At 37.4% G+C, this 19,097-nt stretch overlaps 1 protein-coding gene and 1 pseudogene across 1 annotated transcript; one reads left to right on the top strand and one right to left on the bottom strand.

Moving 5' to 3' along the window:
* Window positions 1-2,439: 2,439 nt before the first annotated feature.
* Window positions 2,440-4,220, top strand: LOC129514829 (zinc finger protein 501-like). Its single transcript, XM_055333532.1, is given in 3 exon segments — window positions 2,440-3,807; window positions 3,809-3,838; window positions 4,134-4,220. Coding segments are annotated over 3 exon segments (1,485 nt in total).
* Window positions 4,221-15,175: 10,955 nt separating this feature from the next.
* On the bottom strand, window positions 15,176-16,244 carry LOC129514828 (striatin-3-like; annotated as a pseudogene).
* Between the last annotated feature and the right edge of the window lie 2,853 nt (window positions 16,245-19,097).

The raw sequence follows: 19,097 nt of genomic DNA, 5'->3' as shown, positions 1-19,097 counted from the left end.
TTATGTTTATTTTCCCCCTTCTATCCATTTTGAAATGTATATTCATGAAGGGCCCAATAAATATGTGTGCATTCATTGCCAATTTTACTTTCCCCTTGTCCACCACAATAGCTTAATAGCTTTGGTTGGTTGGTTGGTTGTCACCTCCTTCTCCCAGCTGCTCAGAAAAGTAGAGGGAATGGAACATACTGATTTGGTATTACTTTTATCCCAAACGACTGGCTCTGAAACCAGAGAGCTGGGTATATAAAGGGTATTTGTATATTAAACCAATTTTATTAGAAGTAGTTTCAGGGATCCCTGGGTGGCGCAGCGGTTTGGCGCCTGCCTTTGGCCCAGGGCGCGATCCTGGAGACCCAGGATCGAATCCCACGTCAGGCTCCCGGTGCATGGAGCCTGCTTCTCCCTCTGCCTGTGTCTCTGCCTCTCTCTCTCTCTCTCTGTGTGACTATCATAAATAAATAAAAATTAAAAAAAAAGAAGTAGTTTCAGATTCATAAGGTATGTTTTTCTTATTTCTAGAAGAATTGAAAGTTGATGGCATGATAGCAAAGAAAATCAAGACAGACATTTATGGCAAGATGCATTTTTCAATAACAAGAAAGTAATTACAGAGAGAGAATGTATTAAGGAAAACATTTATTTATTTTTTTTTATTTTATAAATTAATTTTTATTGGTGTTCAATTTACCAACATACAGAATAACACCCAGTGCTCATCCCGTCAAGTGTACCCCTCAGTGCCCGTCACCCATTCACCCCCACCCCCCGCCCTCCTCCCCCTCCACCACCCCTAGTTCATTTCCCAGAGTTAGAAGTCTTTATGTTCTGTCTCCCTTTCTGATATTTCTCACACATTTCTTCTCCCTTCCCTTATATTCCCTTTCACTATTATTCATATTCCCCAAATGAATGAGAACATACACTGTTTGTCCTTCTCCGGTTACTGTGGCCAAGTTCAAAAAGGGTGTTGCCTGAGTTCTCCTCTGGGATTTTGATGGAATCTTGTCTCACATTTAGATCTTTCATCTATTTTGAGTTTATCTTTGTGTATGGTGCAAGAGAGTGGTCCAGTTTCATTCTTCTGCATGTGGATGTCCAATTTTCCCAGCACCATTTATTGAAGAGACTGTCTTTCTTCCAGTGGATCGTCTTTCCTCCTTTATCGAATATTAGTTGACCATAAAGTTCAGGGTCCACTTCTGGGTTCTCTATTCTGTTCCATTGATCTATGTGTCTGTTTTTGTGCCAGTACCACACTGTCTTGATGAACACAGCTTTGTAGTACAACCTGAAATCTGGCATTGTGATGCCCCCAGATATGGTTTTCTTTTTTAAAATTCCCCTGGCTGTTTGGGGTCTTTTCTGATTCCACACAAATCTTAAAATAATTTGTTCTAAGTCTCTGAAGAAAGTCCATGGTATTTTGATAGGGATTGCATTATACGTGTAAATTGCCCTGGGTAACATTGACATTTTCACAATATTAATTCTGCCAATCCATGAGCATGGAATATTTTTCCATCTCTTTGTGTCTTCCTCAATTTCTTTCAGAAGTGTTCTATAGTTTTTAGGGTATATTTTGAGAACCATTTGAATGGTAAATGGTTCTCCAACCTTTTATTTTCAGGTTGTAGGTGTCCTTCTGTCTAAAATGAGTCTCTTGTAGACAGCAAATAGATGGGTCCTGCTTTTTTATCCAGTCTGAAACCCTGCGCCTTTTGATGGGGTCATTAAGGCCATTCACGTTCAGAGTTACTATTGACAGATATGAGTTTAGTGTCATCATGATATCTATTTAGTCCTTGTTTTTGTGGATTGTTCCACTGAACTTCTTCTTAAAGGGGAGTTTTAAGAGTCCCCCTTAAAATTTCTTGCAGAGCTGGTTTGGAGGTCACATATTCTTTCAGTTCCTGCCTGTCTTGGAAGCTCTTTATCTCTCCTTCCATTTTGAATGAGAGCCTTGCTGGATAAAGTATTCTTGGTTGCATGTTCTTCTCATTTAGGACCCTGAATATATCCTGCCAGCCCTTTCTGGCCTGCCACGTCTCTGTGGAGAGGTCTGCTGTTACCCTAATATTCCTCCCCATGAAAGTCAGGGACTTCTTGTCTCTTGCTGCTTTAAGGATCTTCTCTTTATCTTTGGAATTTGCAAGCTTCACTATTAAATGTCGAGGTGTTGAACGGTTTTTATTGATTTTAGGGGGGGATCTCTCTATTTCCTGGATCTGAATGCCTGTTTCCCTTCCCAGATTGGGAAAGTTTTCAGCTAGGATTTGTTCAAATACATATTCTGGCCCTCTGTCCCTTTCGGCGCCCTCGGGAACCCCAATTAAGCGTAGGTTTTTCTTAAGGAAAACATTTAATTTGTACATAGACTCTATTTCTTCTAGAAAAATCTCCGGTAAATATAATATAGATGGAATCAGTTTAGAAAATATGTCAGAGTTAACCACTAATAATAGAAACTATTCAGGAAAGAAATATGATGATGCCAGTGGGTATGAGAAATTGCTTTCTGATATTATTAATCATGAGAAAACTCATACTAGTGAGAAGTTTAATGAAATTAAGAAAAATGAGAGCATCTTCTATCATAATGAGGATTTTATTCAACAACAAAAGATTCACACTGTGGAGCAACTGTTTGAATATAATGAATGCATTAAAGCCTTCCACAGTAATGCTCTCTTCATTACACATAAGGGAACTCACACAGGAGAAAAATCATGTGATTATAATGAATGTGAGAAAATTTTCAGGTATGAGTCAAACCTCATGTTACATCAGGTAATTTACTCAAGGAAGAATCACTATACATTTAATGGATGTGGGGTAACCTGTGATAAGTCAGTCCTTTGGAAGAAACGTCCTAGAATTCATATGAGTGAGAAATACCATGAGTGTGATGTATGTGGGAAAACCTTCCTCCGAAAATCAAATCTCACAGTACATCACAGAACGCATATAGGTGAAAAACCCTATAAATGTAATGAATGTGGGAAACCCTTTTACCATAAGCCAGCCCTCACTGTACATCAAAGAATTCATACAGGAGAGAGACTGTATGAATGTGGGAAATGTGGGAAAACTTTCTACCAGAACTCAGCTCTCTGTCAGCATCAAAGAACACACACAGGGGAGAAGCCTTACAAACGTAGTGAATGTGGAAAATCTTTCTCCCAAAAGTCAGACCTGACTGTGCATCAGAGATCTCACACAGGAGAAAAACCTTATAAATGTAATGAATGTGACAAATCCTTTAGTATAAAGTCAAAACTCACTGTACACCAGAGAATACACTCAGAGGAGAAGCCCTATGAGTGTAGTGAATGTGGGAAAATGTATTACATGAAGTCAACCCTCAGTAAACATCAAAGACTTCACATAGGGGAGAAAATAAAGGAATGCAGTGAATGTAGGAAGACCTTCTGTGGGAAATCAATTCTCCTTAAACATCAGAGAACTCATACAGGGGAGAAACCTTATGAATGTGTAGAATGTAAGAAAACCTTTTCTGAGAAGTCCACTCTCAGTAAACATCATAGGATTCATACTGGGGAGAAACCCTTTGAATGTAACAAATGTGGGAAGGCATTCTGCCAAAAGTCCCAACTCATTCAACATCAGAGAATTCATACAGGGGAGAAACCCTATGAATGTAAAGAATTTAAGAGAACATTTTGCCAGAAGGCATCCCTCAATGTACATCAGAGAACACACACAGGAGAGAAGCCCTATCAATGTAACGAATGTGGAAAATCTTTTTATGATAGTTCGACCCTCATTAAGCATATGAGGATTCATTCAGGGGAGAAACCCTATAAATGTAATGAATGTGGGAAGACCTTCAGCCACAAACCAACTCTTGCCACACATCAGAGAACACACACAGAAGAGAAGCACTGTAAAGATGGATGGTGAAACTGTTGCTGTAACTCAGAACTTTTGGCCTGACAGTATACCTAGGGAAGTAACCCTATGGTTGTAATGAATGTAGGAAGAACTACCAGAAGTCAGCCTTCAGTTTACATCATAGAACTCATACAGGACAGATACCTGGCAATGTTTTTACCAAACTGGTCACAGAACAAGTCGTTCTCACCTGCTGATGCACCTGCTCTTGCATCCAGGTAGATGAGATGCATGATGATGTGCATGAGAACGGGCCAATGGGATGTGAGTATAATGATGTAATTCTCTTCTGGTCTGACATATAATGGCCTCCATGTCAGTTCTTTATAGTCTCTGTTCTCTTTGGGGGTAGGATATAGAATTCCTTCTGTCAAGGGGTCAGCACTCACTGTATGTTGGTGAAGTCACACAAGAGTAGAAATTTCTGTCAACATCTTGGTGTTTCAAAACCTAATCCACAAATGAAACTGCCTGTAGCTGGAGAAATCAGAGTTAAGAAATCTTGAGATTGCAACAAATTTAGAAAAGCCTTTACAAGAAGGCTTGTATCTTGTTCAATTATCTCATTGAACCTCAGGTAAATAATAAACTAAAACCTTATAAGCACATGGTTTTCTGAAAGCTTTCAGAAACAAAAACATACTTTGTTGAAACAAAGGTGAAACAAAACATACTTTGTGGTATTTCAGAGAATGATTACTGAGGGAAACCGAATTTAGAAAATACATTTAAGTTGTAACATAGGAAATACAGAGGCCAAGTATACATTTTTCACTTCTAGCACAAGTCTGAATTTAAGAAACTGCTGTGAACAGAAAGCTAATTGTACTTACCACCATAAAATGTATTCATTAAGAAGCCCCATCATTGAATATCCTGAAATGTTTAATTGGGGTATCTAAGTAGGTTTGAGTGTGCCAAACCCAACTTAGTTGTAAGTTGGGAACTGTTTGTATATAACATGCCATATGTTGTTCTTTGCCTTCCTAGTATTGGCAACCATGATATGATGTTAGCAAACATTTTCTGTGAAAGGCTAAATAGTAAATACGTTAACCTTAGAGGTTACATATGCTTTCTGTCACTTTTTTTTCTTTTTTTTTTTTTACAACCTGTTAAAAATGTAAAAAGTCATTCTTAGCTCATGGATCATTGAAAAACAGACTTGGCCAGATTTAGCTTGTAGGCCAAGTTTGTGAGCCCCTGATATCATGGTTAAAAGCAAGGACTCTGGAACTTTATTTCCTAGGCTCAAGTCCCAGTTCTGTTGCACATTAGCCATGTGGCCTGGGATAAATCCCTTAACATTTGTTCCTCAGTTTCCTTATTTGCAAAATGATGATCCTGACATTATACTACTACACGGAGTTCTAGTAAGGACCAGGTAAGTTAATAAATATAAAAGTATTAAACCACTGTATAGAATACTACAAGTGTTAGCTATTCTGTGACTAGCAATGGATTTGTTGGAGCTTTTACAGGCTTTTGATTACCTACTCAACAGCTGTCCCTCACTCCATGCTAGTAGACCAGTTGTTTTTGTTTCATTGTCCATCTTCTTTATAATTCAGGAAATGAATAATTGATCTAACCTGATTTTTCCAGCTTATTGAAGTATAACTGACAAAATTATAAGATATTTAATATGTATAATGTGATGATTCAAGTGTACATGTAAAAAGATGCCCCTGTCAAGTTAATTAACTAACCATCATTTCACATATTTACTAACCTCATTCCTCTTTTTTGGTGAAAACATTTACATTTTAGTCTTAGCAAATTTCAGTTATATAATACAGTGTTATTAACTCCAGTTACCATGTTATACATTTGGTCCTCATGGTCTAACCTAATTTTGAAAAATGTGTCCTGATTAATGATTCATTTGAAATATGCATCGGACCCAGCTGTGGCCAGTGAAAAACTCTGAAGAATATTCAGTGAAATACAGGGAAACAGGATTCCCAGGGGCTAACAAACATTTGATTAAAAAAAAAAAGAAGCCCTTGATTTTGCTGGATGTTTTTATGTTTGGATACGATATCTGATTGCATTTTTGATCCTAAGGTAGTATCTGGGGATGGGAGAACACAAAGCTGGGAAGACGTTGGGTCAGCAGTGTCTTTTGAGCAGGTGAATCAACCCCCCTCACACCGGGGCTTCTATATATGAGATCTATTTTTTTCTAATTATACCATTTGAGTTGGGATTTTCTATTTATTTTATTTTAATTTATTCATGAGAGACACAGAGAGGCAGAGACACAGGCAGAGGGAGAAGCAGGCTCCCCATGAGGAGCCTGATGTGGGACTGGATCTCAGGACCCCGGGATCACGACTTGAGCCAAAGGCAGACTCTCAACCACTGAGCCACCCAGGTGCCTGGGATTTTCTGTTTCTTAGAGCTAACGGTGGTTTAACCAACTTACATGTATATCTTTTTGAAAAGGTGTTAATTCAGAAATACTAACATTCCTCAGCCTCAGGAGAGGATATGTTCTCATGAGTAACTGATTCAGAGGTGACTGTTTTTCAGTCCTGTAAATCTCCATGATGAATTCCACTAGAAATAAAGCTATTTGCTAATCCATTATATGAAACAAGTGTCTAATTCATTGAGCTTTCGTTGCATCTAAGCAAGAAAAAGCATTTAGAAAATAATTAGCTCATGTAGGTCTTATATTTAAAATAGGTGAAATAAACACTAAGTTAAATTGTCCATTGATCTGTCTCAATGTTATTGCCTGATTAGGTAAGGTGTGAGATGGATCTAATGTTTTCCCAAATGAATAAACAGTTCTCAACACTATGATTGAAGTTTGAACTACCATCTTTATCAGGTGCTAAGTTATCATTTGTAGGGAGTATTTTTGCTCAGGGATCCATCCCTTTATTTTTTTTTTAATAACTAGCTTGCCCTCATGACATAGCAACTAGTAGATCTCCCAAAGATTCCACATCTTCTTGCCTTCACATTTACTCCTGGGGAAAACATTTGATCCAATTGGGCCAATAAGAGGCCTACCTGGGACTTTGTAAAAGGAGAACATCATGTTCTGTGGATTGGTGACCACGGGACTCCTCACAGCCAGGAGAAAGTGTCTGCATGAAGGAAAATAGTTAACGTGGAGAGGAACATTTAAGAGAGAGAGACAGGGCAGCCCAGGTGGCTCAGTGGTTTAGCGCTGCCTTCAGCCCAGGGCCTGATCCTGGAGACCCAGGATCGAGTCCCACATCGGGCTCCCTGCATGGAGCCTGCTTCTCCCTCTGCCTGTCTCTGCCCTCCCCCCTCCATGAATAAATAAATAAATAAAATCTTTAAAAAAAAATAAGAGACAGAATCTTGATGTTGCCCAAGACCAGTCAGTCCTGGACTCCCTTTTTCTACGTGTTCCAAAGATATACACTGTCATGTTCTTCTGGTTTCATTATTAAACCAACACGTGTTAACATCCTTTATGTACCATGATCAGTTTGATTCTGTTTCACTAAATTCTCTATTTATGCTTATGCCAAAGGTAACATATTAATTAGTATGGCTTCCTAATACTTTTTATTATAGAGCAAGTCCTTTCACCCATAATTATACAATTAATCTTCAGCAAAGGAGGAAAGATTGTGCAATGGGGAAAAGACAGCCTTTGCTGAAATAAGGGTTAGTGAGGTACATAATTTTACATAAAATAAAATTCACCATTTTAAAAGTGTACTCTTTGATGAGTTTTGGCAAATATATGTGATTGTGTAACTACCACCATGCTCAAGACACATCTGGCAGCCACTGATCTGTTTTATGCCCCTACAGGTTTACCTTTCCTAAAAGATCATATGAGTGGAATTGTAGATTATGTATGCAATCTTTTATGTCTGTATAAAAACTTTTGAGATTCATCCATGTTCTTGCATGCATCAGTAGATTGGACTATTACTCAGCAATACAAATAAACATTGTATGGACTGTTTATCCATTCACCTGTTGAAGGTCATATGATATATTTTCAACTTCAGTCTATTATGAATAAGCCTCCTATGAACATTTCCTTAAATCTTTTTGTGGACACAGACTTTCATTTATCTTGTGTAAATACCTATGAGTAATGTCATTGGATCATATAATCAATAACTGTATGTTCAGTATTTGCTTATTTCATTCCAATTTCAGAGATAAAAAAGTTATGGAACCACTGTGTCCTGGTTAGGATTAATTAAAAAGATCACACCTGAATATATCCTAGTAAAAATTTTGAACTTCAAGATCAGAAGTCTTCAAAGCTTCCAATCAAGGAAAATCAGTCACTTACAAGGAATGATGAATCATAGTGGTGTTTGATTTCAAAATCAGTAGGAATACTACAACATTTAAAGATATATGGCAGAAATGGACTATATGTGAGTGACTCAATAACTGTTCAAAAGTGCCTGTAGGAAGGGAAAAGATTTGGAAAGAGTACTTTAAAAATGTAAATTTCAGAGGAACTATCTGAGTAAGCTGTTGTATAGAGCCCAATTAAGTTATATCAAAAACATTAATAGGGAGAAATTGCAAGAGAAAATGAATGTAGTAAAAATTGTAGATCTCAAAGGATGATACTAATGATTGCATTATATTTGTATATAAGTGTTAAATTTATGAAATAGAATTTAAGGTGTATGTATTAGGATTTTTGTTGCATGCAGCTCATTTGAACAGAACAAGAGCTTAGTTTACAGATAGAGAAATTGGAATAAATACTGTGCTGTTGGCATTGTTAACCAACACGAATTTATGGCTTCCAGTATTAATAGATAAATATAAATATACAAAAGTGCATATGGGGAGTGTACAAACACACATTTCTTGGCTCTGTAGAGCTAAGTAGAGATGGTACACACACACACACACACACACACACACAAAAACCCAGTAGAAATAGACATGGCTAGTTCCTACATTTTGGTTTCTTCCTTCCTTCCTTCCTTCCTTCCTTCCTTCCTTCCTTCCTTCCTTCCTTCCTTTTTTTCTTTCTTTCTTTCTTTCTTTCTTTCTTTCTTTCTTTCTCTCTCTCTCTCTCTCTCTCTCTCTCTCTCTCTCTCTTTTTAACATTTTGGTTTCTAAATCCATTCTTCACCAAAAGGAACTAGAGAGTTCTTAAAGAAATAGCTGATTCCAGGAGTGGGTCAGGGAAATTACAAGATGAGTCTGAACATTTTTTGTGTAAGAAAAATTGCTAAAGAATAATGGGACCATGTCAAAAGGACATGGCTTAAAAACAAAGAGACTTCTACTAGCCGACTATGGGACAATATAAGAATTGAAACAATTGTACAACATTGAACAAAATAGGAATCCAGGAGTCTATGCTAATATAATGGGTACATGGGGAAAAGAATGTGTTTTTCCTTTCAGGATAACATCAATAAATGTAAAGGGAAATAATGGAACTGAGAAGTTACCATTTGGTTATCACAGTAATGATTACTTCAGGTAAATATCAGTGGATACTAAAACTAATGGATGAAGAATTGTATGGTCTCAAAGTATCTGTACAAAATAATTACAAAGGGTGAAAAAATAATTCAAAGGATAACATGGCAGACATCCTCTTAATCAAGTAATCAAAGTTAACCCTCTCAGTAATGGTTTAACCACATCATGGGCCACTTGTAAGCAACATCATGTACACCTGGGTGGATACAGTACAAAAACCCAGCATTTCAATGACAATTCAGCCAATAGATCGTCTACTCATGAGAAAGTATCAGGCAAAGCAAAACTGAAGTACATCCTACAAAGTAGATTATAATCCTCAAAAATACCAAAGTTATCAAAATCCAGGAAATTGAAGAACTGTCTCAAATTGAGGGAGACTAGAAAGATCGGACACCTGAGCAAACCACATGACCCTTGAAGGATCCCTCTCAAAAGGGCATTATAAGAACAATTGGTGAAACTTGAATTTGGTCTTTAAGTAAAATAAATGCATGAGTTTTTATACTGTACTTTCCTGAAGGTTCAAAATTTTTTCATAATTCAAAGCAAGAAAAAATACAAGGGAGCAAACATCATGGCATCCTAAGACCTCCCTTGTTTTCATCCCCCCTTTCAACACCTAAAATTCAGCATCTAGCCATGGCCAAAAGTGCCTTTGTGGGAGCTGTGAGATCCAGCACAATCCTCCCAGGGATCCAGGAGGAGTTTTCCCTGTCTGTATCATGCAATAAGCAGACAGATCCCCATATAGTCTGTGGAACTGACAGGAACCTGTGAAGTGATTCTAACACCTCTTGGCTGCAGTCCAGGAACACCTAGAAAACACTGAATTTTGGCAGACACCCACTGATGAAAAAGCCTTTGTAGAAGCCCAGGTCTCTAGAGGAGAAATCCAGTACTCCCCTGCACCAAAACCAAAATAAAGTGAATTTGGACATATTTGTGAGAGGAACTTGCCTGCCTCACCCCTTTCCTTAAGGCAGCACAGCTTGGAGAAAGGATGCTGGGGGTCCCTCCAACGGGAGAAGAGGGAGAGGAGTGAGTCAGCAGCCCGCACAGCTGCTGTTAAACCCATCTCTCCAGTATCACCCAGAATATTAAAGCAGAGCTCCCAGATGGGGAGGAAGGAGATCTGGAAAGATGCAGATAAGAATATCAAAGGACATTAAAGAGATGCAGTTTCTACTGACTGCACTCTAGACTTCAACAGGAAGCCCACTCATGAATTGCTGGGAAAATGTCACCTGAGAGTCCCTCAACTGGTGCATGAGCACCACCAATGCTCCAAGTGCCAAACCCACATCTTCCCCCAGTTTGCAGCCAGCTCCTTGTGTAGACTTCCAAGGGCAGTAAGAGCAAGATCAGGTGGATGGAGTATGTGCCGAAAGCAAGCCAGTGTCTGCAGGTATGGGAGAAACCACAACTTAAGCACTTTTGCCACATTTGGGAAAACAAAAAAAAATTACCATCAGCTGACTTGGTAAGTTGTAAGATCAAAAGAAGATATAGCGGCTTAAGAATTCTGCCACAAGAGGGAACAAGATGAATGGAGCAGGTGTATTCATACAAGAGCAGGGAAAGCCCCCAGAACATAAACAGGATCAACAAAAGGTATCTCCCATCTAAAGGCAGCTAGTATAGACTGGAGGAGATGTCTGCTATTTGGAATGTAAACACAGCAATGCAAAACCCCAAGGAAAGTGAAGAATCAAGGAAATGACATCACTAAAAGATCATAATACTCCTCCAATACCAAACCCAAAGACATGGAAATCTGCGATTGGTAAAAAAATTCAAAATAGCTGTTTGAGGAAACTCATTGAACTAGAAGAAATCCCAGACAATTCAACAAAATCAGGAATCAATACATGAGCAAAATTAGGAATTTAACAAAAATCACAAAGAAGGACCAAACAAATTCTGAATTCTCTCAATGAATGAAATAAAGTGATAGAGAACATCAACAGAATAATAGGTCAAACAGAAGCTAGAGGACAGGCACTTTGGGATAACCTAGTCAGAGGAGAACCAAGGAAAAAGGATGAAAAGGCGCCAAGAAAACCTATGTGATCTGTGGGAAACCATCAAAACCACCAACCAACGAATAACAGAATTGGAATTTCAGAAGGAGAAGAGAGGGAGAAGGGGGCAAGAAGTTTATTTAAAGAGAATAATGGCTGAGAACTTGCCAAACCTGGGAGAGACTTGGATATCCAGGTTCATAAAGCTAATACATTAATCCATTATTTCAATTCCAAATGATCTTCTCCAAGACACATTAAACTGTCAAAATTCAAAAAGACCCTACAAGATCCAAAAAGATTAGGCTATCAGTAGATATATTCAAAGTCCTGAAAGAACAAAGTTACCAGCTAAAGAATATTATGTTGGGCAAAGATATCCTTCAAAAATGAAGGAGAAGCAAAGAATTTCCCAGACAAAAGCTCGGGGAGTTCATCACTACTAGACCTGCCTTATAAGAAATGGTGGAAGGAGATCTTCAAACTAAAATGAAAAGACACTGAGTAACATGAAAACATGAAACTGATAAGGGTAAACATATAGTGAGATTCAGAAAACTCTAATTCTATAATATGATGTGTTACTTTTTATAGCATAAAGGTTAAAGGAAAAAGTATTAAAATAACTATAGCTAATATAATTTGTTAATGAATATACAACATAAAAAGGTAAATTGTGACATTAAAAACGAGAGTAAAAGGGTAGAATTTTTATATGCAATTGAAGTTATGTTGCTATCAGTGTAAATGAACTATTATATTATGCAACTATTATTGCATACAGATGTTTTATGCAAGCTGTATGATAAGCACAAAGCAAAAACCTAGAGTAGATTCACAAAAGATAAAAAAGGAAATCAGCATACCACCACAGAAGATCACCAATGCATAAAGGTAAGGGGCAAGAGAGGAGAAAAAGAATAGGAAACTATGAAGAAAGTATCACCATGTTAAATGTGAGAGACCGAATGCTCTTCTCCAAGACCAGTACAAAAAAAAAAAAAAAAAAAAAAAAGGGGACGCCTGGGTGGCTCAGCAGTTAAGTGTCTGCGCTGGTTCGGGGTGTGATCCTAGGGTCCCATATCAGGATTGAGTCCCATATCAGGCTCCCTGCATGGAACCTGCTTCTCCCTCTGCCTGTGTCTCTGCCAGTCTCTCTCTCTGTGTCTCTAATGAATAAATAAATAAGATCCTTAAAAAAAAAAGTTTGCTCTCATCACTTGCATTGAACATTGTACCAGAGATTTTATGTTAACCATTGAACTAGAATAGAGTTAGTACAAGAATGCAGAAAAGAAACAGAAAGCATCCACATTGTATCAGTAAAACCTATTCACAAAAACATGATCATCTATACAGAAAAATCCAGTAGAGTCAACAACAACAAAATCCAGAATACGTAAGTTTCACAAGATTGCAGGGTACGAGATTGATGTACAAAAATACAATTTCTCAATATCCTTGCAAAAATTTATCTTCTATTTTTATTTTTTTATTTTTATTTTTTTATCTTCTATTTTTAAAACTATAGCCATCCTAGTAGTGTAAAGTGGTATCACATTGTGGTTTTCATTTGCATTTCCCTAATGACTAATGATATTGAGCATCTTTTCTATTTAGTGCCAATGAATAATTGAAAACAATATAAAAATACAGTACCATTAACAATAGCATTAAAACATAGGAAAAATCAGGGATAAATCTGAGAAAAAGATAAATAATACCTGTACATTTTGTTTTTTTTTGTTTTTAAAATTTTTATTTATTTATGATAGTCACACACACACACAGAGAGAGAGAGAGAGGCAGAGCCACAGGCAGAGGGAGAAGCAGGCTCCATGCACCAGGAGCCCGATGTGGGATTTGATCCCGGGTCTCCAGGATCGCGCCCTGAGCCAAAGGCAGGCGCCAAACCACTGCGCCACCCAGGGATCCCCAAGACCTGTACATTTTGTAAAGTGGAAATTATTGATGAAAGAAAACCAAAAGACTTAAAGAAATGTAGGTATGGTAAACACTATTGATAGACTCTAGGAGTCATTATTGTTAAGATGTCAATTCTACCCAAACTGATATGTAGGTCAAATGCAATCTGAGTTAATATCCCAGCAGGCTTTTTTTTTTTTACAGGCACATAACTTAATATTTATTATATGTATTTTTATATATACACTATTTTTCAGTAGCTGTATGTTTGCTATGTGGTACAATTTTTTAAAAAATTTTTATTTAAATTGTTAATATATAATGTATTATTAGTTTCAGAGGTAGAGGCCAGTGATTCATCCATCTTATAACACCCAGTGCTCATTACATCACATGCCCTCCTTAATGTTCATCACCCAGTTACCCCATCTCCCTCCCCCACTCCCCTCCAGCAAACCTCAGTTTCCTATGATTAAGAGTCAGTTATGGTTTATCTCCATTTCTAGGAAAAATACTTTCTTAAGCATTACACAAACAAAATCTTTAGTTACACCATAAAATTAAACTTATCTGAAAAAAAAAGAAACAGGGATAACTAGTTTAACAGATTTCAGCATTTTTATTCAACTATTTTTATATTTCGTTAGTAAATAGCAAATAAAATTTTAGTACAAATGGTTTTAAACAAGATAGTTTTGTTTAGAATCATGGTAAACCAAGACACATATCTTGGGGAATCATCTTGGTTTGTAACTTAAACTACAAAATATTCCATTTTTGGTCTATTTTAGAAGATTCAAAGAGTTCCAAAATAAACTAGTTCCTTTATCACATTAACAAAAGGATATAAAGATTAACAAAAAGTGAAATGAAAAAATAGGCTGTTAGCAAGATGGGTAATCCTTGATAAATAAACTTGTAAATACAGTAAAGTGTACAAAGTACACATAAGATGCCAAGATTAGGTTTTGTTTCATTTGGGGCTTTTTTTAAGGAGTTCATTTGGAGTACTAAACTCCGTTGTTTCATTTTAACACAGTTAATAGTCCTTGGTTTATGAAGACAATTATGTGATGATGGTGATTTAACATCTTTAACAGATGACTTAGCTAAGCTATCTGTATTAGGGAAAAGAAGAAAAGAGGTGGTTACACAGCAGCAGGTCAGACAGCAGCAGGTCAGTGAGATCTCTGTGTAGGTTGTGTAATGCATAAGAACTTCAATCCTGACCACTGTTGTGATAGGTTAAATATATAAAAAGACTTAAAAAAACTAGAGTTTTATTCAAACATTTTCTGCAACCAATGCTAAAATATCTTGTTAAATTTTTAAGCAAAATAAGTTTAAAAAGAATTTGTGGCAGTCCTCTGATAAACAGATCACTAAGAGATGAAAAAAACCTACTCTTGGAGCTCACCTCCCCTTAACAAGAGCACCACATTCCTAACCCTAAGGAAGCATACAGAGTCCAAAATAAAAGTCTTTTTGTAAGATTAGACTCCACATTGGCTTAAGACACCTAAAAATCAGACATATGCAGTACAGGGCACAAATACTGGAGTCTTTTCCTTGTCCCACAAAATACAGTTACAGTTAAATGAATGAGCCAGAAATTAAGAAGTGACTTCCACTGATTTATGTCTACCCCCAAATAATCTTCATCAGGCGGATCATATGCAGCAGTAACCTCTTGATGGCAGTGTTGCAGACCCTTTTTCTGTCCAAGCAAATCTGTTGTTATGATGCAAGTTTTTGTTGATTCACACAAGTACTTTGGCAAACGTATCAGCTTCTACACTGGTAATAAATGTTTTGATGGATGGCAAACAAAATAATATGTTGATTTATCTAATTTCTTCATATGTACTGTCTAAATTCCACAATCTCATGAAACAGCCATGGCTCCAGACATCAGATTGATTCCATTAGGGTCTACTGCTATACTTGTAACACCATCAAAATGAACTACCATAGAATGGGTCATTTTACCCATTTTTATCGTCAAAATTTGATGTGTCTATTAGCATTTTTTTGTAACAGAAAGTGTGGGATGATTTACTACTCCTTGAATGTGTTTATTGGATTGTAAACCAGAATCTATGTGTGATGAAATCATCACCAAATGACTGATACTTCTAAATCCTAAATTAACTGTACTTCCAGTGTTAAAAGAGGTCACCATAAACTGAATCCCAGCTATAGAATGAACTGATGTAGGTATTACACACTCCTTGTCTCTAAGTGCAAATACATGGCAGTTCTTCCTGGATTCTATAACCTAACAGTGCCATCTGCTGAACAAGACAGTAACTGATATTTTTTTATTCCACTACAAGCAAGACCCCAAACAGCAACTATATACGCAGCTAAAGTGCCAGGTAGAACATTTGGTTCATATGTATAAACAGGGCTAGGCATATTCTACAACTGGATGGTTGCATCAGTACTACCACTACATTAGAGCTAATAGCGAATGACAGGACATGGCCAGTGTGGGCTCCAAATGTGTAGGTAGGCTTTACATGTAAAGAGACACTCTTTTGAACAGAAGCTGTTTTCAAAGTTTCAGAGCAGTCCTCAGACGCAGTAACCAGCACAAGTTCTACAGGATGAAAAGCCAATGCCTATATTCCATCAAAATGCCTATGTAGTGTATACTTGGGGTTTCCATATCTTTTGGAAGACATCGTTATTGACAGCAAACAAGCCATAACTATAGTCTGTTTGGTTTATTACTGTCAAGTCTCCAAGGTCTCCGAGGCCCATTACACTAGACAAAACATCATCAGAACCAATAAAAAAATAGCCTCCTCCAGATGGAAACAGTATTGGTTCAGCCAATTCTGTAACATTCTTCCCTGCACCTCATGATTCTTCAGCTCCTTCACCATATTCAGCAGTCACAAAACACATTCTTTCTAAAACTCATATGGAAATGTAAAGGACCTAGAATAATGAAAACAACATGGAAAAACAAGAAAAAAATTGGAGGATTAAGATTTCCTGGGTTTGAGTTTTATAAAACTACATCAATCAAGACAGGGTGGTATTGGCGTAAATATTGACAAATATATTATTTGGACAGAAAATAGAGTCCAGAAATAGACCAGAATATATATATTGAGAACTGTGTATGAGCAAAATGCAAAGGCAATTCAGTGGAGAAAGGGTAGTATATTCCACAAATGGCATTGGAACATTTACATATTCTTACACAAAAAAACCTTGATCTATACCTTCTACAATATATAACAATAAGTAAAAGTGGATATAGACCTAAGTGTTATACCTAAATGTATAAAACTTATAGAATAAAACCAAGGAAAAAAATCTTTGTGATCTTGAGTTGGACAAAGAACCCAAAATCTTGTGATTGTTCAATGTTTTGGGGTTGTTTGCTAGTGGCTATAGATAAAGAGAACACTGAATTTAGAAATCTCAAGGGCTGCTTCAGGACAAGCCAACACCAGTCATCATTTAGACCTACGTGACTACTGTAGGTCTGCCATATAATTGTCTCCATCAAGCGCAGCTCTAAATACAATATTTATCTCATCATTAAGTTATCTGAAAGATACTGGGACAGCTTATTGAGTGAAAACAGATTTACTCATTGTAAATATTGACAGCTTATTGAGTGAAAACAGATTTACTCATTGTAAATATTGACAGCTTATTGAGTGAAAACAGATGTACTCATTGATAGAGCAAATGAATAGACTGCTTTGCATATTATATCTTAAACCCTTTCGATGTCCCCTAGACCAAGTTACATGAGCACAGGGAGAAGGCCATGTAGTGGAACTAAGGGAGGCAAGTGTCTGCCAGAGGGGAAGCCAGGCAGAAGCCCCAGAATGAGAGTACTCGTTTCCATGCCCAAGATAAGCAGGTCCTTGTGATGGTTAATTTTATGTCAATCTGGCTGGGCCACAGAACCAGATATTTGGTCAAATATTATTATGGATGTTTCTGTGAGAGTGTTCTGGATGAGATTTACATTTAGACTGGTGGACTTTGAGTAAAGTAGATTGCTTTCTGAGATGGGTCTCATCCAATCAGTTGAAGGCTTGAATTTTAAAAAGACTGACTTCCCCCAAGCAAGAAGGAATTCTCCAGAAGACTACCTTCAGACTTCATCTGCAATATTGGCTCTTCTTGGATTTTGAGCAGATAGTCCTCAGACTCAAACTGCAACTGTTTCCTTAGTCTCCAGTCTGCTAGCCTCCTTCATCAGATTTTGGGCTTGCCAAGCTTCCTCAATTACATGAGCAAATTCTTTAAAATAAATTATATATATATATATATATATATATCTGTATTTATGTACTCTTGACTCTTTTTCTCTGGAGAACTCTGCTAATGCAGTCTCCTAAGATGGTCTTGCTTGAGGGAAGCATGATCCTAAGATGGTGGGAAAGTTTCCAGCTTAGGGGTTGGGTATTAACACATCACCATCTCTTTGTCTCCCTTCCCTGATATTTGAAAATCCTCTCATCATTTATTATATCTGTATATATTTCTCCCCAACATATGCTCAGGCCTTATGAAACTCTGTTGCCTAAGCAGAGGAGTACTGAGGAGAAAAGTCTAAACAGTGGTGTCTGGTGAAGAAGAGAATGTGTGTTGGGAAGCAAGTTACTCAGGGTAGATGCAATCTTGGCCTTAACTTCCACTGCAGATGGCATGTAATTTTATGTCCTTAGAGATCTCCTCTTTGATGTTTTTACTTAGATGTTTATTTCCTAATGGAAGTATAATTTTCTTAAGCACAATGTTACATGGTCATTTTAAGGGGGAAAGTAAGGTTTTGTGCTAGAGTCCTGGGATTCTAGACTTCCAGCTCTGGAGAGGATTGGCACTACAAAGGTTATCACACCTTAGCTGTATTAGCGTGTGATCAATAATTATGGGAAAACATTTTTCTGAAGGTGAAGATTTTGTATATGAAATTAATGTATAATGAATGTTCTAAGAGCAGGTATGGATAGAGAGATGGAAAGAACACTATCCTTACCCACCTTACCCTATGTTTTAGCTTAAACTGTAGCAGGAGAATGTAGTTGTGAACTAAATGGAGAAGAGAAAAAAATCACCCTCAGTTGAAGGAGCCAGACTATCACTCTTGAGTCGTTCAACGCCGAACCCTAACTCTCCCTTTAACACCCCAAGGTAAGGGAAGGACAACGTTTTCCGGGTGATTAAGTTTTATTTAACTCATGTATTTAAGGCTAAGAAGGTAGGTGCCTTGCTTGAGTTTATAAACCTATGTGGTCTATGTAGGAATCTACTGAATTGGCTTTGTGCATTTTCTCTTCGCTACAGAGAAAAAGCCTTAAATCTTCAATTTCACTAAAGTTGCCACCATATCCATATTTATAAGGTTTTTGAAATCAGATGTAAATATTTGTCATTAGGGGAAGTAGAGATTAAGGTCTGGTCAATACTTCTCTTGCCACCACTGCCAGAAGAAGGTCCTTTGCAGCCTATGGTTCTCCCCCACCACCAACATCAGTCCCAGGTGAGGACATCCCAGAATCAGGGCTGCAGCCCCAGCCCGCAGTCTAGCCACACCAGCTGCAAGGGCATCTGGGAAGGCTGGCTCCAGCTTCATCTCAGGAATGGACAACATGAAGTGTGGGGGAACTCTCAGACATGAAGAGTGGACAAAAGAAGCTAAATAGTGCCAAAGCCTGACAGGTGTTCCTCTATGGACTCCAAAGAATCTGGGAGCCAATTTACCATCTCATTGAGAACTATAAAAGTGTG

Source organism: Nyctereutes procyonoides, unplaced genomic scaffold (assembly GCF_905146905.1).
Source record: "Nyctereutes procyonoides isolate TBG_1078 unplaced genomic scaffold, NYPRO_anot_genome, whole genome shotgun sequence".
NCBI lineage: Eukaryota > Metazoa > Chordata > Mammalia > Carnivora > Canidae > Nyctereutes > Nyctereutes procyonoides.
This window is presented reverse-complemented; position numbering and strand designations above follow the sequence as displayed.